Source organism: Rhinoraja longicauda, chromosome 18 (genome assembly GCF_053455715.1).
Source record: "Rhinoraja longicauda isolate Sanriku21f chromosome 18, sRhiLon1.1, whole genome shotgun sequence".
In the NCBI taxonomy this organism is placed as follows: Eukaryota; Metazoa; Chordata; class Chondrichthyes; order Rajiformes; family Arhynchobatidae; genus Rhinoraja; species Rhinoraja longicauda.
In genome coordinates, this window is record NC_135970.1 from 367,410 (window position 1) to 389,997 (window position 22,588).

Below are 22,588 nucleotides of genomic sequence, written 5' to 3' on the forward strand. Positions count from 1 at the left end.
GATATACACACACTGATATACACACACTGATATACACACACACTGATATACACACACACACACTGATACACACACACTGATATACACACACACATACACTGATACACACACACTGATATACACACACACATACACTGATACACACACACTGATATACACACACACACACACTGATATACACACACACACACTGATATACACACACACACACACTGATACACACACACTGATATACACACACACACACACTGATACACACACACTGATATACACACACACACACACTGATACACACACACTGATATACACACATACACTGATACACACACACACTGATACACACACACACTGATATACACACACACACACTGATATACACACACACACACTGATATACACACACACTGATATACACACACACTGATATACACACACACACACTGATATACACACACACACTGATATACACACACACTGATATACACACACACACTGATATACATAGACACACACTGATATACATAGACACACACTGATACACACACACACACTGATATACACACACACACTAGTACACACACACACACACACACACTGATACACACACTGGTACACACACACTGATACACACACTGGTACACACACACTGATACACACACACACTGATTCACATACACTCACTGATACACACACACTGATACAAACACACACACACACTGATACACACACTGATACACACACTGACACACATACACTGATACACACACACTGATACACACACACACACACACTGATACACACACACACTGATATACACACACATACACTGATACACACACACACTGATATACACACACACACTGATACACATACACTCACTGATACACACACACACTGATACACACACACACACTGATATACACACACTGGTAAACACACATTGATACACACACACTGACACACACACAAACTGAAACACACACACAGATACACACACACACACACACACACACACTGATATACACCCACTGATATACACACACACACTGATTCACACGCACACACTGATACACATACACACTGGTAAACACAAACTGATATACACACACACACACTGATATACACACACACTGATATACACACACACTGATATACCACGCATACACTGATATACGCACACATTCATACACACACTGATATACACACACCCACTGGTACACACACACACACACAAATATTGGTATACACACAAGCACACTGGTACACACACGCATACAAACACACTGATATACATACACACTGGGGGACACACATATACTGGTATACACACAAACACACACTGGTATACACACACACACTGATATACACACTACACATACACACACACTGGTATAAACACACACACACTGATATACACACCCACACTGGACACACACACACACACAGTGGCACAGACACTGGTATACACACACACTAGTATAGACACACACACTGATACACACACACACACTGGTATAAACACACACACACTGGTACACACACACACACACTGGTATAAACACACACATACATATACGCGCACACACACACACACACTGGTACACACACACACACACACACACTGGTACACACACACACTGGTACACACACACACACATACACACACTGGTACACACACACACACACACACAGGTATACACACACACACTGGCACACACACACTGGTAAACACACACACACACACTGGTATAGACACACACACTGCAGACCCCCCCCACACACACACACAGGCACATTTACCTACACAGCCACACACATAGACACATACACACACACACACACACACAGACACACGCATGCAGGCAGACACACACAACTTACAGCATCAGCACAAATTGCTGGAGGAATTCGGGCAGCATTTGTGAAATATATTTGTTTTATTTAACAATGATTCACAATAAAAATGCTGAATAGCACAGAGGCCCGTCCAGCAAAAGGCAATGTGTTGGAGTAACGCAGTGGGTCAGGCAGCAACTATGAAGGGGATTGGTTTTATTGTGAAAACAAACTGTATTTATAATAAATAAATATATTTAAAACTATATAAAGATAAATACATAGAAGAGTACAGGCTGGCCCAGGGAGCGGGTGGGGGGTAGACGCCCATGTGCGACACACCCTCGGGAGATGCTGGCACGGAGCTAGGACCGAATCTGCAGGGGTGAGAGTAGGAGCCCCGAGAACGAGGTCGGAGCCTCGGACAGTCTGGCCGAGGATGGAGCTGGGGGTCGGGCTGAGGATGGAGCTGGGGGTCGGGCTGAGGATGGAGCTGGGGGTCGGGCTGAGGATGGAGCTGGGGGTCCGGCTGAGGATGGAGCTGGGGGTCGGGCTGAGGATGGAGCTGGGGGTCGGGCAGGGGATGGGAGCTGGGTGTCGGGCAGGGGATGGAGCTGGGGGTCAGGAAGGGGATGGAGCTCTAGGGTGAAAGAGTTAATGGCTATTAACTTTGCATGATGGGATACTTGGCCATTATCTGAAAACCTGCTTGTATGCTTTTAGGGCTTCTATATTGTTGAAAGTGGAGGAATGTTAATTGCTCACAAGGGTGTGTCTGGTAGCTGAAACTTACAATCCCTGGAAACCACAGAAATAATAAAATGGTAGAATGAATGAACAGGATGAACCTGAACTTTGGGACCTGAATAGCTGATGTTTGTAAAATTGCACCAGGCAGGATACAACTATGTGATTCCTAAATCTTGTATATGTGCATAGATATAGTCCGTCTGGGAAAGACGATGGACAATGCTCTTGCTAAGATTAGGATGTGGTGAACTGTTGACTACTTGTGGGAGTGTGTAAACAAGACCTTCTGTGGACACTTTTTAAAAATAGTAATAGAATACTTTTGCAACACAGTAATTCAGTTTTACTAGCAAACCGGAGGTTAAACCAACCCCTTATAAGAGATACGGACACATAAATAAATTTTAATAACGAAATGTATGGCGATACGAAATATCTCATGAAAACCGTTAATTTATATATTAAAAAATATATGATTTGTAAGATAATAAGATACATTAACAAGATTAATGTGATTGTTATCATTTATGAGTAGGGCTCGGGAAAGAAAATGGCAAAACAAAAAGATGGGGTTTTTACGGCAAAAATTCGGCAACTTTTTAAATTACTAATCATGAATTAAAATGCAAGAACAGACATTTTTGAAGGTTTTCTTATGATAAACTTTTCCTATCATCAGCAAGTAAATCTTTATGTACTGAAAAACTTCTCACAACACCTGCTGAAACCAATGGCACAAAAGCAAAGATTCATTCATTTTTACTACATTTTAAAATGTTAAATTTTCTAAAATAATTTAAATTTGGATTTCTGGGTAAAATTCTTGAAAATGTTATACTATAACCATTATTTGGAAGAATTTGACTTTCCACAGTTTCAAGAATCTTTATTTGTTCTACAGTTGAGAAATTATTATCTTCTAATCTTGAAATTGCATCAACTACCGAACGATGTGCATATAGTCCAGCTTTGTATTTAATTATCTTTTTCTATTAAGTTTTTCATTTAAAAAAAATCTTTTGAACTTTCTGTTTCATAAATTTTTTAAATATATATTTTTTTAAACTTTCATTTGTAAGTTTCGAAGGGTTTAATATTTTTTTTAACATTTTTTTTATTTTTATGGGGTTTTTACGGCTTTTTGAAAAAAATACGGCAGCGGATTTTTTCTGAGCCCTATTTATGAGTAACAATATGTAAATATGTGCAAGAATTAAAAAAATTGAATAACCCCAATAACTTACCATTTTAATGAGATATATGAGCTTGATGGGATGAACACAGCTTTTGAATATTTGGTGGAATATTAGATAAAGACACTCGCATTTCGTCATCAAGAATTTTTAAGCTTCCACGTTTCAGTGACTTTAAGTTTGTCATTGTTGAAAAGGATACTTCACAAATGTATGTAGTACAAAACTACAGAAGAATGTTTAACTCTTTTTTAGCTATGTTTGGATGCATTCTTGAAACGCGAATCCAAAAGCTGTCTAAGTCATCCTCTTCATACATCATAAATCATACATTTTTTATTTCAGCTAATTCTTCCTCTTCAATAAGTGAAAAGTTAATTGTTGCAGTTGAAAGAAATGGATTTCTGATCCAATCATAGTCTTTGATTTCAACATTTGGGAAGTGATGATGAACTTTCTCTTCAAGCAATGTTAAATGGTTAACAATTAGCGAGCTGATATCACATTTTAGCACGCACTCAACAGTTTTGGAAAACATTTCAAAATTTCCTTCTTTCACTTTCCTTTTCCAAATTGCTATCTTGTCTCTCATAGCACAAATGTTATATACCGCTGTTAAGATATTTTCTCCTTTTCCTTGCATACTGGTGTTTATTTTATTCAAATGTTCAAATATGTCAGCAAGATATGCCAATTTTGTGCACCAAAGTTTGTTTTGAATTAGATCGTAGAATTCATTTTGCTGATTTTCCTCAAAAAGTTTAAGCATCATTTACCTTAATTCGTATTCACGCCAAAGCACTCAACCTCTTGAGAGCCACCGAACCTCTGTGTGTAGTATAAGATTTTTAAATTTTGCCCCCATTTCTTCACAAATAAGAACAAATAATCTTGATTTAAGAGGTCAACTTTTAATGTAATTGACCATTTGAACCACTTTGTCCATAACTTTTCTTAATTCATTTCCAATGGTTTGCGCGACTAGTGCTTCGTGATGTAAAAAGCAATGAGTAGTTATAATATTTTCATTCTCTTTCTTTGCTAAAGCTGTAAGACCTTTTGTTGAACCAACCATTGAGGGTGCGCCATCTGTGCATATTCCTACACAATTTATCCATGGCAAATTATTTTCCTTCATGAAGCAATCTAAAGTTTTAAATATGTCTTCACCTCTAGTTTTCATTGGAAGTTCTTGACCACACAAGAATTGCTCTATAATTCTGTCATTATGAATGAAACGTATAAAAACCAGTAATTGTGCTAACCCACTTACATTTGTTGATTCATCTAATTGCAATGTAAACATCATATTATCGTCTTGAAAAATATCCTTCATTTGCAGCTTAATGTAATCAGACATGTCTTTAATTCGTCTTCCAATCGTGTTATCTGCCAAAGGGATTTTATTAACTTCTATCTCAAATTTGGGCCCAAACATTGTTCGAACAATAGCACAGCAAGATTCCTTTATAGTGGTTTCGGCAATAGTGTGTGGCTCCTTGTTTTTGGCAATTATTTGAGCAACCAAGTAACTTGCCTCTTGAGCTTTCTCTGATGTCTTCATTCTCTTGGTGAATGTTGCAGACTGCTTCTTTATAGATTTTGAAAGCTCAATAAAGTATTCTACTGATTTTTCTGACAAATGACTGTGTTTTGAGGTAAAATGACGCTTTAATTTGTTTGGTACCATACTTTCATTTGCAAGTATATCCTCACAAACTAAACACTGGGGACAAGGATTGTTTTCATTACCAGAAAATGTGAACCCCAGTTTCATATAATCTTTATTGTATAAACGAGGCTTGGAAATGTTTCCTGTCCACTTTTTACCCACTAATGCAGACCGTTCAACAGTTGATTCTTGAGTAGTTTCCTCTATAGCCGCTACAATTTGTTTATTGTCAACGTCATCGTCACCAGCTTTTCTTAATTAGAGACTTATCCATTTTACGGGTAATTCAAATGCAATTAATGAATAAAACTGTGTGAATTTATTATAAAGTTTTAAGAGTAACTAAACATGAAATTAACAGCACCAGCACTCCAGCAATGATAAAGTGAGAGAACAATCATGCTTTGCACCCACTTAGAACAGCCAGACGAGACTGATGATACTTGCTAATGTCAGAGAGGGGGACCTGTAGTAGGGGGTGGGCAGTAGGACCCAGCGGTGCTGTGAGACTCTGCCTGGTGGGGGCTGTGGGCCCAGCATGGTGTCTGTGAGCCGGGTGGAGCTGCGGCCTGCTGCTGGTCCTGGGAGCCGGGTACAGCGATGGCTGCTGGTCCTGGGAGCCGGGTACAGCGATGGCTGCTGGTCCTGGGAGCCGGGTACAGCGATGGCTGCGACCTGCTGCTGGGAGCCGGGTACAGCGATGGCTGCGACCTGCTGGTCCTGGGAGCCGGGTACAGCGATGGCTGCGACCTGCTGGTCCTGGGAGCCGGGTACAGCGATGGCTGCGACCTGCTGCTGGGAGCCGGGTACAGCGATGGCTGCGACCTGCTGGTCCTGGGAGCCGGGTACAGCGATGGCTGCTGGTCCTGGGAGCAGGGTACAGCGATGGCTGCGACCTGGTCCTGGGAGCTGGGTACAGCGATAGCTGCGACCTGCTGGTCCTGGGAGCTGGGTACAGCGATGGCTGCGACCTGCTGGTCCTGGGAGCTGGGTACAGCGATGGCTGCGACCTGCTGCTGGGAGCTGGGTACAGCGATGGCTGCGACCTGCTGCTGGGAGCCAGGTACAGCGATGGCTGCGACCTGCTGGTCCTGGGAGCCAGGTACAGCGATGGCTGCGACCTGCTGCTGGGAGCTGGGTACAGCGATGGCTGCAACCTGCTGCTGGGAGCTGGGTACAGCGATGGCTGCGACCTGCTGCTGGGAGCCAGGTACAGCGATGGCTGCGACCTGCTGGTCCTGGGAGCCGGGTACAGCGATGGCTGCGACCTGCTGCTGGGCGGTGGAGCTTTGCGGGTCGACACAGTCGCTGGTAGAGGCCCGAGGGGAACTGGAGCCTGGGTAAGTGGCGGTCGGCCCAGTCAGCGGGTGGCCGGCGGGGACGTCGGCGGCGGTGAAGAGGTCAGGAAGGTCAGATGTTGGGTGTCAAATATATTGTGTTCGATACAGTTTGTGATTGATTTGAAGGAAATGTTGTGTTAAACATTCTTGCTGCAAATTCTGTTTAAAAATGCTGCAAAAATGCTGTATCTTTGATTGGAAGCAAGGGGAGTGCTGAGTATGGTCATACACCCTTAGCACTGATCTCCCCCCACTCCCATCTGACGATAATTAAAGCTTTGCTTGGTTTACCTTTAACTGTTTGTGTTGTTGTCTGTTTTAAGAACCGAACTTTAACATTGGCGTAGTCGGCAGGATCTCGCTGGGACTAACAATAGATGACTGAGTAACAGGCTGCAGAGTAACTGGGACCGGATGGGGAGAAAATTGAGCTCTAGTCGGACCCCTTGAGACTGACCTCCCAAAGAAGCTCCCGGGAACACTGTGGTCCCTCGTCAGGAGGTTGACCTGGTTTCAGCCGAGATCTTTAGAAACAGACAACGAAGGTAAGACCTAACGTTAATTAAGAGATTTTTGATACTGGGAAAGTAGTTGACAATTGGATATAGCAAACTCAAAAGGTTTGTCGTTAATTAAGAGATTTTTACTACTGGGAAAGTAGTTTGCAATGGGGTAGAGCAAACTCCAAAGGTTTATCGTAAATTAAGATTGCGAATGGTTTTGCTACTGGGAAAGTAGTTGACAATTGGATATAGCAAACTCAAAAGGTGTGTCGTTAATTAAGTTAAGGAATAATTTGGATAAGAGTGACGGGGGAACGCCCATGTAACACATGTGTTATAATAAAGATTCTAGAATATGAAGTTATAAGTTAACCAAATGTTTGGGTGATGATTCTGTGCCAGTTGAAGGAACATGGGATGTAGAAACTGTTAAAAGGGCAGAAATGTCAATTTGGGAAAAAGATGCAAGAAATAAATGGAAAAAAAGAATTAAAGAATGGAAAAGTGAGGTAGAAAAGAAGAGGAGATGCGAGAGAGGAGCTGGATGGATAGTGCATGTGAGAAGGGGATTGAGTTGAGAAATAAGGATGAAAGAATGGAAGCTGCTCCAGATAGAGTGTCAGTGGGCAGAAAATAATAAAACTACAAAAAAGAGCGCGCTCGGAGTATTGCTAAAAGGAGCTCAGAACCAAAACAATTAGTAGCTAAGAAAAAACCTGGTACCAGTAAATCCTCCGGAGACCCTATGCCTGGCATGAAAACCCTCTTTGCTAGTGAAGATGAGGAGGGTCCCACATGGAGGAGACCTCCTCCATATGCCCCACCAGTAGGTGCCAATGCCCTTATTGAAATACAGGCACCATTAGTGGCTCCCTTATACCCCAGAATTCCAACGGGGGAAGCCAGGGGAGAAGTAAGGGCACGGGACCAAGAAGATGCAGGTGCGGGAACAGAATCCGAAGAAGCGGAGGATAGGAAAGACAGGGGGAAAGCGGAGGCAGCGATGTCAAGCGACCGGTGACATACTTTTCGGTCAGGTTAGATGCAGTAGCTCGCGGATAGCCCCCATGCACCCAGACCTTGCCTGGATTACACACTTGTGTAGCTGCATTAATGATTGCAGGCCAAACCAAATACCTCACCCAGGCACGATTGAGAAGGTATGAGTTTACACTTTTAAATAATCCTAATTATAATTAATCCATTAGTATTTTTGACACAGCCACCGGAGTTTTGATGATTTCAAAACCCCTTCTCAGCACAACAAACGGAACTCTTTGTGCTAACTCGTGCATGCATTCTAGCCAAGGAAAAATGGATCAACATCTATATAGACTCCAGGTATGCATTCGGAGTAGCCCATGATTTTGGAGCGCTATGGCAACACCGAGGATTTCTCACTTCTGTGGGAACACCAATTAAAAATGCCCTATTCGTCAGTAACCTCCTCAAGGCTCTTCTGCCAAAACAATTGGCCATTATAAAATGTAACGCCCATACAGGGGGAGACGATCCCGTCTCCAACGGAAATGCCTATGCAGATCAGGTAGCCAAGGATGCAGCCTGTAGATCACATAACCTGGTACCCATAGGATATACAGTACTAGTAAATAGAACGGTCTTGCCAGACATGAGGGAGGTTCAGGAATTACAGAGGGAAGCCTCTGCACATGAAAAACAACTCTGGAAACAAGAGGGATGCGCCACTGATTTAATCACGGGACTTCGGCTCACCCCTCTTGGACACGTTTGTGTACCTGATGCATTCTTACCCACCCTTCTAACCTATATCCACTCCCTTACACATGCTGGAAAGGAGGGAATGATTAGGATGACGAAGGAAACGTGGTGGCATCCAAACATTCGGCAGGAGGCCTTAAAATAAGCCTCCGAATGCAGGATTTGCAAGAAATTCAACCCAGGCAAACCTATTAAAGTACCTACCGGGGTGACACCAATGCCAGCACGACCGATTGAATGTATTCAGATTGATTTTATTGAAATGCCACGGGCCCATTGCTATAAATATTGCTTAGTGTTATTGGATTTGTTTAGTAGGTGGATTGAAGCTCTACCAACCACTAATAATACTGCTGAAACTACGGTGACATTATTGTTAAGAGAAATTATTCCGAGATTTGGGCCGTTGAACGGTACGGGGACAAGCTGGAGGGGATGCTGGGCTTGCCAGATGTTAGAAACATAGAAAATAGGTGCAGGAGTAGGCCATTCAATATGATCATGGCTGATCATCCAGCTCAGTAACCTGTACCTGCCTTCTCTCCATACCCCCTGATCCCTTTAGCAAAAAGGGCCACATCTAACTCCCTCTTAAATATAGCCAATGAACTGGCCTCAACTACCTTCTGTGGCAGAGAATTCCACAGACTCACCACTCTCTGTGAATGTTGTCCCTCAAATGAGAGCCGTGCTGCATTTGGCTGAGATATACACTCCATTAAGGTCCAAACCAGGCATCTCAGAGTCTGAACGATTCTGGATGATTGCCTTTCCCTTCTATGGCATAGCCCACATCTCACGCGAACTGATTAACATGGCCTCTGCAATGGAAAAGTTGGCAAATGCCACAGCTGATGCATTTGCGGATACTCAGAAAGCCACCTCCTCTTTGACAGCTGAGGTAGTAGCCCTCTGTACCGTGGCATTGCAGAACCGTACGGCATTAGACTTCATTTTAGCAGCAAAAGGAGGGACCTGTGCAGTAGTAGGACAAGTGTTGTTCCTACATCCCCGATGAATCCTCCAACATCACTGACCTAGCTGTCCACATTTCTCAAGAAGTAAATAAGATCAAGAAGATCGGGGAAGAAATGCATGGCCATGAATCCCAGGGGGATATAATGACAAGGGTGCCCCCTGGCGTGCATGGCCATTCAGTTTATTTGGAAACCTCTGGGGGACCATCTCACATTATGGCTCGATTCTGTTGCTAATTGTTGTTCTATTATTTATGATTAAATGTACCCGATCACTCTGTGCGTCACGAGGACTTTAATGTTATCATGAGATGATAAAAGGATGGAATGAAAGAGTTAATGGCTATTAACTTTGCATGATGGGATGGTTGGCCATTGTCTGCAAACCTGTTTGTATGCTTTTAGGGCTTCTATATTGTTGTAAGTGGAGGAATGCTAATTGCTCATAAGGAGTCTGCTAGCTGAAACTTACAATCCCTGGAAACCACAGGAATAATAAAATGGTAGAATGAATGAACAGGATGAGCCTGAACTTTGGGTCCTGAATAGCTGATGTTTGCAAAATTGCACCAGGCAGGATACAACTATGTGATTCCTAAATCTTGTTTGACGGTATATCCTGTTAGGCCTGGGAAGGATGCCTGGGAAAGACGATGGACAATGCTCTTGCTAAGATTTGGATGTGGTTAACTGTTGACTACTTGTGGGAGTGTGTAAAAAATACATTCTGTGGTATGGTAAGGATCCTTACCTTCGACTAATGACTTATTGTGTGAAATATTTTATGACTGTAGGGTGTCAAATATATTGTGTTCGAAACAGTTTGTGATTGATTTGAAGGAAATGTTGTGTTAAACATTCTTGCTGCAAATTCTGTATGAAAATGCTGCAAAAATGCTGTATCTTGGAGTGGAAACAAGGGGAGTGCTTGAGTATGGTCATACACCCTTAGCACTGATCCCCCCACTCCCATCTGACAATAATTAAAGCTTTGCTTGGTTTACCTTTAACTGTTTGTGCTGTTGTCTGTTTTAAGAACCGAACTTTACAAGGGGAGCGAAGAAGGGATAAGTACATTTTGTAACTTTGTCAGTGCCTTTGTGGTGACTCTTTTGTGTACAGTACCTTTTATGCAAAAACAAAGATTTTCACTGCACCTAGCTGGGTACAAGTGAACAAAGTATCCTCATCATCAAAACACAAGGTGCTGGAGTAACGCGTCAGGCAGCATCTGTTGTGGGATTGTGTTTTATGTGAAAATTAAACTTAAGTCATAATAAAATATGTATATAAAACTTCCCAAGAGTAATCCCCGGGATGGCAGGACTGTCATGAGGAAAGATTGGAAAGACTGGGAATTTAGAAACAATAGACAATAGGTGCAGGAGTAGGCCATTCGGCCCTTCGAGCCAGCACCGCCATTGAATGTGATCATGGCTGATCATTCTCAATCAGTACCCCGTTCCTGCCTTCTCCCCATACCCCCTGACTCAGCTATCCTTAAGAGCTCTATCTAGCTCTCTCTTGAATGCATTCAGAGAATTGGCCTCCATTGCCTTCTGAGGCAGAGAATTCCACAGATTCACAACTTTCTGACTGTAAAAGAGTCAGAGAGGGGATCTTGTATAAACATATAAAATTATAAAAGGTCTGGAAAAGATAGATGCAGGAATTTTTTTCCCAATGTTGGGGGGAGTCCAGAACCAGGGACCACAGTCTTAGAATAAAGGGGAGGCCATTTGAAACTGAGATGAGAAAAAACTTTGTCACCCAGAGAGTTATGAATTTGTGGAATTCTCTGCCACAGAGGGCAGTGGAGGCCAATTCACTGGATGAATTTAAAAGAGAGTTCGATCGAGCTCTTGGGGCTAGCGGAATCAAGGGAGATGGGGAGAAGACAGGCAAGGGTAACTGATTGGGGATGATCAGCCATGATCACAATGAATGGCAGTGCTAGCTGGAATGGCCTCCTCCTGCACTTATTTTCAATGTTAATCAGCCCCTGGCTGCAATCGCTGAAATTATTGTTTTTTCCATTTTATGCCTTTTTTTAAAATACAGCTGGAGTCTTGCTTCAACACAATGTTGTTTTTGAAGTATAATTCCTCTGGGATGGTGCTCTAAAAGAAAGCACAGTAGTGGTGGAGTTACTGCCTTACTGGACAGTGTGGAGAGAGTGCCCAGCTTCAAGTTTCTGGGCACTCACATTTCGGAGGACCTAACATGGTCCACTAACACTGCTGCGCTGGTCAAGAAGGCACCGCAACGACTGTTCTACCTAAGAACACTGAAAAAGTCTGGTCTACCCCAACAGCTGCTGATGACATTCTACCGCTGCACCATAGAGAGCATCCTAACGCATGGCATCCCTGTGTGGTATCTCAGCTGCACGGAGGCAGAGAGGAAAGCTCTTCAGCGGGTAGTCCATAGAGCTCAGAGGGCCATCGGAACACAGCTACCAGCCTTGGAGGGCATCTACAACACACGATGCCTCAGAAAAGCCACCAGCATCCACAAAGACTCTTCACACCCCTGCAACAGTCTGTTCGAACTCCTTCCATCAGGCAGACGAACAGCTTCATCCCCAGGGCCATAGCTGCTATGAACCGGTCCTGCTGAGCCGGATGGTCAAAACACACAGTGATCCGGCACAGATCTACTTGCACTTTATTCTGTCTTAAAACTGTTACAATTTGTTTCGTTGGGTTGTTGTTGTTTAAATTAATTAAATTATTGCATCGTATGGGAGGCACATTCCCAATCTCATTGTACCCCTGCACAATGACAATAAAGATATATTGTATTGTATTGTATTGTATTGTATTGTATTGTATTGTACAGCGCCAGAGACCTAACATGGTCCATCCTGACTACGGGTGCTGTCTGTAGGGAGTTTGTACGCTCTCCCCGTGACCATGTGGGTTGTCTCCGGGCGCTCCGGTTTCCTCCCCCACTCCAAAGACGTGCAGGTTTGTAGGTTAATTGGCGGTATAAATGTACAATTTGTCCTTCGTGTGTGTGGGGCCGTGTTATTGTGCGGGTTTCGCTGGTCAGTGCGGACTCGGTGGGCTGAAGGGCCTGTTTCCGGGCTGTATTTCTAAACTAAACTAAACCAGGGACGTTACTCAAAACCTGTGGCCAGCTTAGAGCTGGGACAATAACAGACTCCGCCAATGACAGCAACTCAGATATCTGGGGCTTTAGGAAAGTCTCAACCATCCACACATTCAATAATAGAAAATATTTATTACATGTATCAAAAGTTAAAGCAGTTTACAAAATAACATTAATTACCAATTTTCTTATCAAAAAATTATGCATAATCACACACTATAAAATTCATATTGATTCAAAATTAAGCAGTGTATCTATATCCAGGCCAGCGTTAGATTAGGCACAAGGAATTGCAGATGCTGGTTTACCAAATACACAGAATGCTTGAGTAACTCAGTGGGTCTGGCAGCATCTCTGGAGAACATGGATGACTGAAGAAGGGACCTGACCTGAAACGTCACCTATCCATGTTCCTCAGAGATGCTGCATGACCCGCTGAGTTACTTCAGCACTTTGGGTACTTTTTGGCAACAATAGATCCTCGAACTGTTCCAATCCATTATTAGTTTGACATGATTTTAAATGTAATTTTAATATAATATTTGGCAGGATAATAAACAAATAGGACCTACAACACAGAATCAGATCCGACAAGCCGTCTGAAGAAGGGTCCTGACCGAGTCATTGCCTGTCTATTCCTTCCGCGGGTTCTGCCTGACCTACCAAGTTCTTCCAAAACTTTGTGAGCATAGGTTATAGGTGCAGAATTAGGCCATTTGGCCCATCAAGTCTACTCTGCTATTCAATCATGGCTGATCTATCTTTTCCTCTCAACCCCATTCTCCTGCCTTCTCCCCAGAACCTTTGATACCCGTACTAATCAAGAAATGATTTAACCCAACAATCAATCAACGCGTAGGGTCACTACCATTTCCTTCAGTTTTTCCTCATCCAACTCTTATTTCATGCCTTTATTCCTCTCCCCATCATATGAAGCCAACAACGTTTGCTATTTTAACCCATTGTTAATCAGTAGCACAATTCTCAATGGTTATACCCGAGATCCCTTTGTTCCTTTACCTCACTGGCATTTCCCAGTACTAGCTGGCCCACTAACACCTTGTGCACTGCATTTATCAGCAGTTCCCTTCAACACTCATCAGGTCAGCACAGTGGCGCAGTGGGTAGAGCTGCTGCCTCACAGCGCCAGAGACCCGGATTCGATCCTGACCTCGGGTGCTGTCTGTGTGGAGTTTGTACTTTCCCCCGGTGACCGTGTGGGTTTCTTCTGGGTGCTCAGCTTTCCTCCCACATCCCAAAGACGTACGGGTTTGTAAGTTAATTGGCCCGCTGTAAATTGACTGTGATGTGTAGGGAGTGGATGAGAAAGTGGGATAACATAGCACCAGTGTGAACGGGTGGTCACCGGTCGGAGTGGATTCGGTGGGCCGCAGGGCCTGCTTCCAAGCTGCCTTTTTAAACTAAACTAAAAGTTTAAATTATCTCTGCGGAAACGAGAGCACCAACTGGAGTTACACAGAAGCACAAGTTATGGCAAGCACTTGTTATCTATACTTCTAAACTCCTTCATTTCAATTCATATGAATTTAAGGCATGTATGGTTTAGGCCAAGAGTGATATAATTAGCTTAGATGTGACCTTTTGGTCAGCATGTACAAATTGGGGTGAAGGCTCTGTCTACGCTGTATGACTAAAGGCTGAGCAACCCAAAAGCACAGCTTTACTATGTTTTTGATTGCAGAATAAGACATGATTACTGTACCCCATAAACTGAAATAGAACATACATTCAATATTGCAAATTAATATTTAAAAATATTCACATGCAAATGATATAATAGTTAATTACTAATGTGTGAAATGAATAAAAATCTGTATGGCCAACTCTATTAAAAAAACTCTGATGTGATTGAGATTCCAGAGGCCACAATGATTGCAAAGATCTCCTGAAGCAAGTGGTAGCTGGCAATAAAAGTCAGTAAAGTAATGATTACCAGGTAGACACAAAATGCTGGAGTAACTCAGCGTCTCTGGAGAGAAGGAATGGGTGACGTTTGGGTCGAGACCCTTCTTTAGAATCGAAATCCAGGTTTTGATTTAAGCTAGCATCTGCAGTTCTTTCCCACACAAGTAATGATTACCAGATGGACTGCTACATCCTTGGTGCCTGTTACAAGTTCACAAGTTATAGGAGTAGAACTACTGGTAACCATTCGGCCCATCGAGTCTACTCTGCCATTCAATCATGGCTGATCTCTGCCTCCTAATCCCATTTTCCTGCCTTCTCCCCATAACCCTTGACACCCGTTCTAATCAAGAATTTGTTTATCCCTGCCTTAAAAATATCCACTGACTTGGCCTCCACAGCCCTCTGGCAATGAGTTCCACAGATTATCTACCCTCTAACTAAAGAAGTTTTTCCTCACCTCGTTTCTAAATGAGCACCCTTTATTTCTGAGGCTATGACCTCTGGTCCCAGACTCTCCTACCAGTGGAAACATCCTCTCCACATCCACTCTATCTATGCCTTTCATTATTCTGTAAGTTTCAATGAGGTCCCTCCTCAACCTTCTGAACTCTAAACTTCTTTACTAACTGGCTGTAGCTGCCAACCCTGGGGCATCAACATTTAATTCCATCAGCCCTGATGCTATTAGTAAAATATTTCAAATGTGTAAAAATTTGAATCTCCCTTAGAGATTCAGGGAAATGATGAACTAAATCCCAGTGTTTGTTCAGATGACTCGCTTTGTACCAGTTACTTGGTCACGGTACAAAGTGCCTTGTCTAAGCAGCCACTGGCGTTTAATTAATCATCATTTCATCTCTTGTCGCACCTAGTATTAACATAACTAAGGGCAACACAGTGGTAGAGCTGCTGCCTCTCAACGCCAAAGACCCAAGTTCGATCCTGACCTAAAGTGCTGTCTATGTGGAGTTTGTATGTTCTCCCTGTGACCGTATGGGTTTCCTCTGGTTGTCTGGTTTCCTCTGACATCTCAAAGACGTGTGGATTTGTAGGTTAATTGGCCTTTATACATTGGCCCAAGTGAGTGGGGAGTGGATGTGAAAAAGGGACAAGATGGAATGAGTGTGAAAGGGTGATTGATGGTCAGCGTGGACTCAGTTGGCCAAAAGGCCTGTTTTCACGATGCATCACTAAACTAAACTAATGTGGACAGATCGGTGGTCTGTTCCCATGCTGAATCTCTTTTTTTTTTAATCGTTCTTTGCCCCCACTTCCCTTCACAATCTTGCCTTACTCTTAATTAGACAAATGTCCCCAATATGACTTGGATAAAAAGATATGGGAACCACACTGGATTCATTTATCAATTAGAAGGGTAAAAAGATATTGCATGTAAAATACAATAGTAACCTCTTCTTCTTAGGCCCCCTCGGTCATGGCTGACCATGGGTGAATAATAACCATGAAGTTGACAATACAGTATTTCATTCTCACATTAGACCATAAGATATTGTAACAGAATTAGGCCTTTCTGATAGGCCTGTCTTTCACACTCAACCGCATTTTCCCGCTTTCTCCCTGTAACCCTTGACTGTTCATTCATGTTATTCCCTTATCATGTATCTGTACTCTGTGGATTGTAATCATGTATAGTTTTTCTGCATGCAACAAAGCTTTTCACTGTGCCTCGTTACATGTGACAATAAACTAAATTGAAGGAATGCCTTCAATTACACATCAGGATAGTTTGTCTGTTTGTCTGTTTGTTTCTATGTTAATTGTATTTGTAAAGCGCTTTGTGCATGTGTTAAGGCGCTATATAAAATAAATATATTATTATTATTATTATTATCGTGAGTCATGAGTGTTAATTTTCATAAGCGTCAGAAAGGAACAACAAATTTCTTGCAGTTTGTAATTCTTCTAAAAAATGCTGTATCAACTTAATATCACTTTAAAATTTCTCATATGGTCTTCCAGGTTAACATCAATGAAAACTTGGATGCAATTGCCATCTGTTTCCTTTGGTGTGTAAGTTAATGTCGTGGTGAAACCAACTTCATTTTCAAATGGCGTGTTTGTAACGTACCGAAGTTCATCAAAAGGGTAAGTATCTTTGTACCAGATGATGTGGGCTTCCTCTATGCATGAGCCTCGAGCATCACAGGACAGCATTACAGGGTGCCCAGCCTTAGGTTTCTCTGGATGGCACGTTATCTTTGATACCACCTTCAACGCTTCTGTTGGAATATCATTTATTATAAAAAATGTAAAACCCTTAATGACAGTCACTGCTTATTGAAATTCATAGTCGTTATTTTAATCCAAACATAAGACCATAACACATAGGAGCAGAATTAGGCCATTCAACCCATTGAGTCTACTCCATCATTCAACCATGGCTGATCTATTTTTCCCTCTCAACCCGATTTTCCTGCCTTCTCCCCATAACCTTTTGATGCCCTTACTGATCACGAATCTATCAATCTCTGCTTTAATGACTTAGCCTCTACAGCTGTCTGTGGCAATAAATTCCACAGATTCACCAATTCCAATGTTTAAAGTAAATTACTACTGTGGCTAATATAACCAATGATCTGTCATGGGCCAACCACATTGACGCAACAGCCAAGAAGGCAGCAACGCCTGTACTTCCTGAGGAGACTGAAATTCCGTACGTCTCCTTGCAAGCTTCTGCAGATGCACTGTAGAAAACATACTGACCCTTTGCATCACAGCTTGGTTTGGGACCTGCTCTGCTCAAGACCGCACAATATAGCAGAGAGATGGAGATGTATCCCACCCAGTCCATGACACAGACCATCAACTCCATCTACACTTCACACTGCCATGGGAAAGCAGCCAACATAATCAAAGACATCCCGCCCCGGTCATTCCTTCCTCTGCCCGCTTCCGTCATGCAAAAGGTACAGTAGCTTGAAAGTGCGCACCACCAGACTCAGGAACAGCTTCTTCCCCTCTGTTATCAGGCTTCTGAACGGTCCTTCCATAAGCTAGAGTACTGTCCGATTCACCTCTACCCCATTGTGGGCATTGGACTTTGTCTCTGGAACTGATGCGCTACAAAGCTGAGAACTATATTATGCACTCTGTATCTTCCCCTTTACTCTGTTTTATTTCAGTTTCAACTGATTGTATATATGTACGGTATATCTGATCTGTTTGGATAGCATGCAAAAGAAAGCTTGGTGCACATGACAATAATAAACCTAAACCTATTTTTTCCATCTAAATAGTTGCATTTGGGTGGATATGGAAAATCATGCACATAAAATGGCATATAATCTTCAAATCATCAAAATTCTCCAAATAACAGTTTCAGGATAGCAGCGGTAGAGTTGCTGCCTCACAGCGCCAGAGACCCGAGTTCGATCCTGACTACAGGTGCGGTCTGTATGGAGTTTATACATTCTCCCTGTGGCTGTATGAGTTTTATCCGAGTGCTCCTGTTTCATCACGCACTCCAAAGATGTGCAAGTTTGTAGGTTAATTGCCTTCATGTAAATTGTCCCTAGAGTAATGAATAGAACCAGTGTACGGGTGATCGCTGGTCAGCGTGGACTCAATGGGCCGAAAGGCCTGTTTCCACACTGTATCTCTAAAATAACTAAACTAGCTTCAAACCACTAATAAAAATGTATTATAAAATATCATATCCACTCCAAAAACACTCACCTGGACTATCTTTCCCCTTTCTAGATACTTCTGAACATGGTAAATCAGACACTCGCACACCCAACACAGAATGCTGGAGTAACCCAACATCCATGGGGATGATGGATAGGTGATGTTTTGGGTGGGGACCCTTCTTCACTGATTGTAGGGTGAGAGGAATGTTGGAAGAGAGGATGGGCAGTTCAAAGCCTGGTAGGTAATGGGCTGATACAGGTGGCAGAAGGTGTGACACAAAAGGATTGTTTTTATTTCCACCTTCTACGTATCTAAAAGCATCCTCACCTATAACAACCTATTACCCGCCAGGCTTTCTCCTGCCCCATCTTTTTTACAGCCTCCTTCTCCTTCCTACAATCAGTCTGACCTCCGTCAGACTCTGAGGTTGAAGGTTCCCGACCCAAAACGCGTCTATCTATTCGGGCGGCACAGTGACGCAGCGGTAGAGTTGCTGCCATACAGTGCCAGAGACCCAGGTTCCATCCTAACTAGGAGTGCTGTCTGTACGGAGTTTGCACGTTCGCCCCGTGATTGCATGGGTTTTCTCAGGGTCCTCCCACACTCCAAAGACGTGCAGGTTTGGAGGTTAATTGGCTTTGGTAACAATTATAAATTGTTCCTGGATAGTGTTAGTGTGTGGTGATCGTTGGTCGGTGCGGACGGTGGGCCGAAGGGCCTGTTTCTGAGCTCTATCTCCAAACTAAACTAAACATTCCCTCCAGATGCTGCCTGACCCACCGAATTCCTCCAGCACTTTGTGTTTTATCATATCATATATATACAGCCGGAAACAGGCCTTTTCGGCCCTCCAAGTCCGTGCCGCCCAGTGATCCCCGTACATTAACACTATCCTACACCCACTAGGGACAATTTTTACATTTTACCCAGCCAATTAACCTACATACCTGTACGTCTTTGGAGTGTGGGAGGAAACCGAAGATCTCGGAGAAAACCCACGCAGGTCACGGGGAGAACGTACAAACTCCTTACAGTGCAGCACCCGTAGTCAGGATCGAACCTGAGTCTCCGGCGCTGCATTCGCTGTAAAGCAGCAACTCTACCCCTGCGCCACCGTGCCGCCCACATTTGGGTCATGTGTAATGATCTAAATTTCTATTTCAAGCAAACATTCAAAAGACAGTAACTTGGAAATTAAGACTTTTACCTTCATCGACTTCTTCATTGACATCGTTTTCTATTTTGCCACAAACTGCTGAATAAAAAACAACTGACATTAGTCAAATCAAATTGGCACTTACAAAGTCAGAGTATTAAACACATGGAAACCTGAGGGTTAGAGCTACATGGACCAAACGTGGGCAGGTGGGACTAGTTTAGATGGGGCACCTTGGTTGATAAGGGCATGTTGGGCCGAAGGGCCTGTTTCCATGATCTATGACTCTGACTAAGTGTTTCATCCAAGCAGATTTTAAACAACTGAACATCCAAAATCATCTATTCTCAACATCAGTAACAAATAAAACTAGTTTATTCAATGTTAAACTTTGTTGTGAAAGAGACAATCAAATAAATGTTTCATAAAATTTGAAGAGATAACATGTGGCACAGTGGTGCAGCGGTAGAGTTGCTGCCTCACAGCAACAGAGACCCCGGGTTTGATCCCGACCACAGGTGCTGTCTGCGTGGAGTTTGGGCGTTCCCCCTATGGCCACGTGGGGTTTCCCAGGATGCTCCGGTTTCCTCCTACACTCCAAAGATGTGCAGGTTTGGAGGTTAATTGGCTTTGGTAACAATTATAAATTGTCCCTGGAGTATTGGATATTGTTAGTGTGTGGTGATTGTTGGTCGGTGCGGACTCGGTGGCCTGAAGGGCCTGTTTCTGAGCTCTATCTCCAAACTAAACTAAACATTCCCTCCAGATGCTGCCTGACCCACCGAGTTCCTCCAGCACTGTGGTTTGAAAACATTTGGGTCATGTGTAATGATCGAAATTTCTATATGAAGCAAACATTCAAAAGACAGTAACAATTGGAAATGAAGACTTTTACCTTCATCGACTCCTCCATTAACATCATTTTCTATTTTGCCACAATCTGCAGAATAAAAAAAAGCTTAATTAAACCTGACATTAGTCAAATCAAATTGGCACTTACAAAGTCAGAGTATTAAACACGGGCAGGAACATGGATAGGATAGGTTTAGAGGGATATGGGCCAATCACGGGCAGGTGGGACTAGTTTAGATGGGGCACCTTGGTTGACAAGGGCAAGTTGGGCCAAAGGGCCTGTTTCTGTGATCTATGACTCTAAGTGTTTCACCCAAGCAGATTTTAAACAACTGAACATCCAAACTCATCTATTCTCAACATCAGTAAAAAATAAAACTAGTTTATTCAACGTGAAACTTTGTTGTGAAAGAGACAATCAAATAAATGTTTTGAAAGTTTGAAGAGATAACATGTGGCACAGTGGTGCAGCGGTAGAGTTGCTGCCTCACAGCGCCAGAGATCCGGGTTCGATCCCGACCACGGGTGCTGTCTGTGTGGCGTTTGGATGATCCCCCCTGTGAACGTGCGGGTTTCCTCCTACATCTCAGACATAGAGGTTTAGTCATACAGTGTGGAAACAGGCCCTTTGTCCCACCTTGTGTAGTCCGACCAGCATGCCACATCTACACTAGACACACCTGCCTGCAATGACCCCATACCCCTCGAACCCTGTCCTTTCCAAATACCTGCCTAAATGCTTCTTAAACGTTGCAATAGTCCCTGCTTCAACTACCTCAGAGTGCAGCTCGTTCCATAAACCCACCACCGTTTGTGTGAGGAAGTTAACCCTCGAGTTCCTATTAAATCTTTCCCCCCTCACCTTAAACCTATGACCTCTGGTCCTCGATTCCCCTACTCTGGGCAAGAGACGCTGTGCGTCTACCCGATCTATTCCTCTCATGATCTTGTACACATGTGGGTTTGTTAGTTAATTGGCCCTCTGTAAATTGCCCCTGGTGATCGCTGGTCAGCGTGGACTCAATGGGCCGAAAGGCCTGTTTCCACACTGTATCTCTAAAATAACTAAACTAGCTTCAAACCACTAATAAAAATGTATTATAAAATATCATATCCACTCCAAAAACACTCACCTGGACTATCTTTCCCCTTTCTAGATACTTCTGAACATGGTAAATCAGACACTCGCACACCCAACACAGAATGCTGGAGTAACCCAACATCCATGGGGATGATGGATAGGTGATGTTTTGGGTGGGGACCCTTCTTCACTGATTGTAGGGTGAGAGGAATGTTGGAAGAGAGGATGGGCAGTTCAAAGCCTGGTAGGTAATGGGCTGATACAGGTGGCAGAAGGTGTGACACAAAAGGATTGTTTTTATTTCCACCTTCTACGTATCTAAAAGCATCCTCACCTATAACAACCTATTACCCGCCAGGCTTTCTCCTGCCCCATCTTTTTTACAGCCTCCTTCTCCTTCCTACAATCAGTCTGACCTCCGTCAGACTCTGAGGTTGAAGGTTCCCGACCCAAAACGCGTCTATCTATTCGGGCGGCACAGTGACGCAGCGGTAGAGTTGCTGCCATACAGTGCCAGAGACCCAGGTTCCATCCTAACTAGGAGTGCTGTCTGTACGGAGTTTGCACGTTCGCCCCGTGATTGCATGGGTTTTCTCAGGGTCCTCCCACACTCCAAAGACGTGCAGGTTTGGAGGTTAATTGGCTTTGGTAACAATTATAAATTGTTCCTGGATAGTGTTAGTGTGTGGTGATCGTTGGTCGGTGCGGACGGTGGGCCGAAGGGCCTGTTTCTGAGCTCTATCTCCAAACTAAACTAAACATTCCCTCCAGATGCTGCCTGACCCACCGAATTC

The 22,588-nt window shown here is 43.3% G+C and overlaps 1 protein-coding gene across 11 annotated transcripts in view; it reads right to left on the reverse strand.

Annotated features, from left to right (window-relative positions):
• Window positions 1-13,271: 13,271 nt before the first annotated feature.
• LOC144602191 (uncharacterized) overlaps window positions 13,272-22,588 on the reverse strand; it is a 52,382-nt gene continuing 43,065 nt past the window's right edge. For 6 of the 11 annotated variants that reach the window (XM_078414940.1, XM_078414939.1, XM_078414932.1 and 3 more), the window contains 3 exons: window positions 20,757-20,801; window positions 19,913-19,960; window positions 13,272-17,294 (listed from right to left, as the gene is read on the reverse strand). In XM_078414940.1, the coding sequence (XP_078271066.1) occupies window positions 16,993-17,294; window positions 19,913-19,960; window positions 20,757-20,801 (395 nt within the window). In that variant the 3' untranslated portion in view covers window positions 13,272-16,992. The remainder of the gene's footprint in view (window positions 17,295-19,912; window positions 19,961-20,756; window positions 20,802-22,588) is intronic. The other 5 variants (XM_078414936.1, XM_078414930.1, XM_078414935.1 and 2 more) reach the window with 5 other exon arrangements.